This window comes from Benincasa hispida, chromosome 11, assembly GCF_009727055.1.
Source record: "Benincasa hispida cultivar B227 chromosome 11, ASM972705v1, whole genome shotgun sequence".
NCBI classification, from domain to species: domain Eukaryota; kingdom Viridiplantae; phylum Streptophyta; class Magnoliopsida; order Cucurbitales; family Cucurbitaceae; genus Benincasa; species Benincasa hispida.
This window is the reverse complement of record NC_052359.1, coordinates 61,788,983-61,795,441: the sequence shown is the minus strand read 5'-3', so window position 1 is coordinate 61,795,441 and position 6,459 is coordinate 61,788,983. Positions and strand designations below refer to the sequence as shown.

General features: G+C 34.3%; 1 protein-coding gene across 1 annotated transcript; it reads left to right on the top strand.

The window, feature by feature from the left end:
* Positions 1-2,208: 2,208 nt before the first annotated feature.
* On the top strand, positions 2,209-4,057 carry LOC120092155 (E3 ubiquitin-protein ligase RDUF1-like). Its single transcript, XM_039050380.1, has 2 exons — positions 2,209-2,403; positions 2,520-4,057. Exon 2 carries the CDS (start codon positions 2,656-2,658, stop codon positions 3,604-3,606), a length of 951 nt encoding a protein of 316 aa, XP_038906308.1. The 5' UTR covers positions 2,209-2,403; positions 2,520-2,655; the 3' UTR covers positions 3,607-4,057.
* The last annotated feature ends 2,402 nt before the right edge of the window (positions 4,058-6,459 follow it).

The following is a 6,459-nucleotide window of genomic DNA, read 5'->3' as shown; positions in this document are numbered from 1 at the left end:
GGTTCACGTTCATGTTATTTTTCCATGTTTGACGGTGTGCCTACGGGCCGCTAGACATGCGTGAGCTGATAGGTTTACGTTCATGTTCCTTTTTTTCATGTTTCATGTTTGATGGTATGCCTACGGGCCGCTAGACATGCGTGAGCCGACAGGTTTACGTTCATGTTATTTCTATGTTTAACGGTGTGCCTACGGGCCGCTAGACATGCGTGAGTCAATGAGTTCACGTTCATGTTACTTTCATGTTTGACGGTGTGCCTACGGGCCACTAGACATGCGTATCAAGGTAGGATAGTACGTCTTTTGGTTTTCCTTTCATCATAAAAAATCGATGTAGCTGTATGAGCCATGAGCCATCATTCTTTGCTCGTGGATGCATAGCCTGATCCTGGTAATGAGATCACTTACTGAGTATTTTATACTCAACCTTTATCTTTGTTTTTTTTCAGGTAAGGGCAAAGATACTCGGACAATTGACAAGAGGAATCCATGACAGTGCCAAAGGAACCAGAATCGCTTCCGCATTTGAACCTTTATGTTTTCTCATGTTTTGATTTTATTACATTTATGATTTTATTATAATTTATATATATAATTTATTTTATGTTAAAAAGGTACCCAGGTTGAACGATTAAGATCTTGAGATAATGGCAGAACATTTTCTTATATACTTAAAGCAGTTCAAAATCATGATTATTCTATTTTATTTTTATTTTATTTTCCTCAATGCGAATATTTATGCATGCATGCAGTAACGATCCCCTTTTAGTAGTCCTAGGAGGTGGGGTTGTTACATTATATTTGATATAATTCCACTTTTTCTTTAATTCACATTAGGGGGTTCTTTTTATTATTTAATTTAAATTAAGAGATTTATTTTGATCGATAATATGAGGAAATCTGAGAGATGAAACTAACCTGAAAATTTAATGGAGAGAAAAATATGAAAAATGAGTACTTGAGAATATTCTGAATATTTTTTCTAAAATAAAAAAATGTATTTTCAATTTTGATGAACTTAATATGATAATATGAGGAAGTCAAAGGGAAAACCAAAGCGGAGAAAAATTAGGGAATAAGAAGATATGGATGAAAAGTAGAATCTTCTAAAAAAAAGGTAAGTATTTCTTTAGTCTACTTTATTTTTTTCTAAATCCACATAAGAGGATTTTATTTTATAAATGTCGAGGAAATTGGGGAAAGGAGGATCAATTTGAGAAAATTAGGGAAAGGCGATATGGGGAGAATAGTAGGGAGATACTAGGTTAAACTTGACTTCCTAATTTTAATTTCATCTTAATTTTAGAAACTATATACTTAAACCGCATTGTGATTCATATTTTATATTTATTTTTCTATTAATTTTAATTTTTCTTGTATTTCTTATGACATCATAAATTTATAACTACAACTAATATAAGGTTAAAACTCTTTGTTAACCTCCCTTGAATTGATGAATGAAACAAAACAAATTATTATGTTGAAAATAAGAAGCTACGTTAAAAATAATAGTGATAAAAATAGACTTTTTCATGGTCATAAAATTATAGTGAAGCTTTTAGATTTGTGGCAAAAATAAATAAATAAATAAATGTTTTACTTATAAATGAAGTATTTATTTTACTATTTTAAATAGGACACTAAATTGAAATTGTTGACCATATATATATATATATACAACAAACAAAATATTTGAAAAGAAAATTTTACTACTCCAATTATTTTAAAAACTTTTTTTTTCAAATTATAAAATATTCACATAAATATTAAAATTAGAATTTTGAGATGGGTAGCAAATTTTTTTTTTAATATTTTACTTTAAAAATTATAAATGATGTTTCTATTTTAATATCCTAAATATACAAAATTGTTGTATACTTTTTTAATAATAACAAGATTGTATTCCTATTTTTATTTTTATTTTTTTTATAATTTACAAAACCAACAAATTCTTTGAAACAAAAAAAAAAAATTAACTACCTCAATTTTTAATTATCACATTTAATAAAACAGATAAAATTAGGATTAAAGCGTAAATTCCAGTTTTAAATGGTGTAGTAATTAAAATTACAAAAAAAAAAAAGTATGAATATATTATTTCTAAAATTTTGATTTCATTGCAGTACACGTGTGTTTTTACTATTAGTTAGAAAGAAAGGGTTAAAGCGTAAATTCCAGGGTTGGACAAGCGACTCGCCTTCGCTGTCGAAGTCCAACGCAATTGTTTTTAGCCTCAATTTTCGTCGGCTGCGAATCTCTCTCTGTCTCACCATTTTACTACACCACTCGAACCCGAAAGCTTTTCTGCAATTTTGGCATCCTTTCTCCCATTCGAGGAAGATTATTTTTGGATTCTTGAAGTTTCTTGGCGTTCGTTGATTTGCCAGTATCGAATTTTAATCGGTAATTTCAATCTCTTTCTTTATCAAAACTTTATATAATTAGGGTTTATTCTGTAAAGGAGTTAGTGCTATTCTTTGGATCGATCAATTGATGGGATCGACTTTTTTGTGCTACAGATGCAATCGCTTTATCAGGGTTCGGGCTCAGGCCCTACATTCGGTCTCTTGTCCTGATTGTGGTGGAGAATTCTTTGTAGAATTTAGGTCGCCGCCTTCTCTATCTCCGGTTGTTCATCGGTTTCCAGCTGCTGCGATGTACCACGATGATGCTTCTGACCCAGACCCTTCCTTCGTCCCAAGATTGCGTCGCAGCGGAAGAAACGGTGAGGATCGCTCCCCTTTCAATCGTATCATTGTTCTACGTGATCCCTCGAATTCGGGTGCTATTGGTAACAATGGTATTGGAGCTGGAGGAAATTATGAGATTTATTATGATGATGGTACTGGGGCTAGCCTCCGTCCTTTACCTTCTAATATATCCGAGTTCTTGATGGGATCGGGGTTCGATCGCCTTCTCAATCAATTGGCGCAGCTGGAGGTGAACGGGGTTGGCCCATTGGAAAATCCACCGGCTTCGAAGGCTGCGATTGAATCTTTGCCTGTGGTTAAGATTCTTGCTAGTCATGTGCCTATGGAATCACATTGTGCGGTTTGTAAGGAACCGTTTGAGCTCGACTCCGAGGCTCGAGAGATGCCGTGTAAGCATATTTACCATTCGGATTGTATACTTCCCTGGCTTTCTATCCGGAATTCATGTCCTGTTTGTCGGCACCAATTGCCTAGCGACGTGCATATCAGTGGCAGGAGCTCCCCTGCTTCTGCGGAAGAAGTTGTTGGACTAACAATTTGGAGGCTTCCGGGTGGGGGTTTTGCTGTTGGAAGGTTTACTTGGGGCAGGGGAGCTGCGGAACATGACCTTCCTGTTGTTTACACTGAAATTGATGGTGGGTTTAGTACCACCAGTGGTGTTCCTAGGAGGATTACATGGGCATCAAGCGGGAGAAGATCAAGTGAAAGTGGTGGATTTCGTCGCATTTTTCGCAATTTCTTCTCCTTTTTCAGGAGGTTTAGAAGTTCATCTCGTCATTCTGGTTCAGGACATGGTTTAATGAGAAGGAGCTTCTCTGCTACCTTATTCAACAGACGCTCAAGGAGGAATAATCAACCTATAGCGTCAGACACAAACTATACACTTTCTGCTTAGTTATACTTATAGAGAGGTTGAATTCCCACCCACCCTGTACTCCCTTTAGAAATTGTGAGTGATATTGGACCCATAACTGTCTTCCTTTGGGTGATGGGGTAGATGTACAATTTTTGTTTTATTAGATGTATATAGATACATCAACTAGAAATACTGAATTCGGTAAATTAAATGTAGTTGACTGGAGAGTTTTTGACGTGGTGGGACAAAGTATATGTAGAGATAAAGAAGGGAGAGAGTTGTACAATCTGCCTGTTCGAGGGTTAATGGCAGTTCAATTCAAGTATTTGATTGTCTTTTGATGTTTGATGTTAGAAGGAAAGAGATGGATGAAGAGTTCCTGTTGATGTCTAGTAGGTTCATTTTTTTTCCTTTTATGCAATGTAACATTGTAACTTCGCTGCAAAGCAGCTCTTATCCTTAGAATACGAAGATCTTCTGTTTTTAGCTATGTCTGTATCTTTTTCCTTCTTGATTTTAACTTTTAAGTTAAATTTCATCTCTCTGACTTTACTTTGTGGCATTCTGTTTATGTTGTATGATAATTCTTAAGGAACTCATACAGTCTCTCTCATTGCCTTCTCTTTGTTACTTATTTTACTTTCAAGTTTCTCCACTTGAAGTTTATAGCTTCACAGATTTCAGCTCACTCAAGTATCAAAATTACCTCCATCCCATACCACATTTTCATGTCTCTGGAGAAGGAGGACCCATCCCCTTTTAAGGAGGGCAGATTGACAAAGCTGATAGGGTGGGACAATTTGATACTCAGGAGAGATAAATTATACAGTGAAGAACTTTCATTCAGGGCCAGGACTTTGTTTATATCAAGTTTATTAATGTGTAATTCTCAAAACCTTGATGATGCACTGAAAAAAAGACTCTTGCCCCTAGAAAGTTGGCTTTTACTGGGTTTAAACTTTAATGCACATTTGTATGTCAACCACCAACACCATTTCTTACTTGATGCATGTGCAACTTCAGCAGCTTTCTAAAGTTCATATCAAAGCAGAAGTACCTTTATTCCTAGTGTAATTCCTTTTCTGCTTTCTCTCTTATATGAATTGTCAAAAATATGGACAGGAAAGTGAGCAGGAGCACCAACAGGCTGTAATCCTTTTTCCATGTCTTGAAAATGAACTACCATAACACACATCAGATGGTGATTGTTGGGAGAAGGAATGGAAGATTATTCGTTTTGTTTGATATAAGAGATGTAAGTTCACATGTCTTGGAACTTTTTAAACTTTGTGTGTCGTTTATGCACAGATTCTTGTCTGAGTCATGTCATCAGCGGCAGTTGTAAGCTACGATTGTTGGAATTTTGTATTAATATCTTAAAAGGAAATGACAAAAGGCATAATCAAATCAAGATGAACCGCAAGGTGTTTGTTTTGAAATGGGAAGTGTAGATTCTTTGTATGATGCATGAAGAAGGCTTTTCATGTCTTGTACCATTTGGATTTTGTCTTGACAAGGGACTGGACACTTGCACATGCCGCTGGAAAAAGTGCAAAGGATGTTTGAATTTACCCTAATAAGGTTACACTTTTGACCATGAGAGCTACAGGTATGTAATATCAATGTTTTTCAGTTAGATTGAGATATTTTGTTGAGGGTTTTTTTCCCCTTCTTCTTTTGAGGCAAACGTTTAACCACAGCAAAAACAAACAACCAACTACCTCTATCCTCATCATCTAATATTATCTCTAAAAACATTTTTCCATGTAAATGAACAACCTCGAGATGCCATAGCATGAGCATATTTGTTCTTTTCATATATGTGACAAAAATTGGGCAAATATTATGATGAGGTTGCTACAATGTAGTGAACAGTTTTGTATTGTGATGTGGATTTGAAAGTTGAGATACCTAAACGATGTCTTCTAATACATCCAACTATACAAAATTACTAACAAGTCTCCTCAAATATTTTGGGATAGTTGTACGGATGACCAAAAATATTGGGTTGAAATGAGATTTGACCTGTTTTTTAAATTTTTAATATGTTTGACATTTTGTTTATATCATATGCGGATGAAAATGGAACCTTGTGCAAGCAGATTGAGCCTTCGCTCCCTCTCACTCTTGATCTCCTCTCACTCTCTTGCCTCTACAACACAACCCATATTGATCTTCTCATGCTTTTTCCATTCTTCTCTCTTGCTTACTGGTGACACATTGCAACAGGAAAAAATGGAGAAAGGAAAAATTGTCAAATGAAAATTAAGAGCACTATACTTGAGTAAATGGACAAAATTCTTAAGTTTCAAACAACTGGGCAAAATTCAATTAGACTTAACATTATATTTAATATTATTATTATTGGTTTCTTCTATATAATTATCTCAAATATTTTCTCCATTTTGAAAGATAAAATAAGAAGTGAGTTAGTCCAAGAGTGATGTACCTAATCTCATACTCTCTATTTTTATAAACACAAAAGGAAAAATTTTAAAAAAAAAAATTGAAAAAAATACAAAACACCACATGGCAATTTCTAAGATAGCTGTAGACTTCCTATTTTTTATACACATTAAGGGAAAATTTTTTTTTAAAAAAAATCATTTTCTTGGAAAATTACAAAAATAGCACATGGCAGTTTCAAAAGAATTTAACTCCATGAAATCTGAGAAAATTTCCATACTATTCTAGTAGTATGAAAAATTTTTCTTTCATCCATAATAGTAATATTTAAGAAATATGCGGAATGATACGTGAAATAATCGGAAGAAATTGATACTAAAATTTTTTCACGGAAATCTGGATGGTAGGCCATCCTTATCTAAACAATCTCAGAACCTGAAGTCCGACGTAGCCTTATCTACATTTCAATTTCAAAACAGTCTGTAT

Bases quoted from the DNA above. Each gene is read 5' to 3' on its own strand.
- LOC120092155 (XM_039050380.1), top strand. From the start codon at position 2,656: ATGTACCACGATGATGCTTCTGACCCAGACCCTTCCTTCGTCCCAAGA.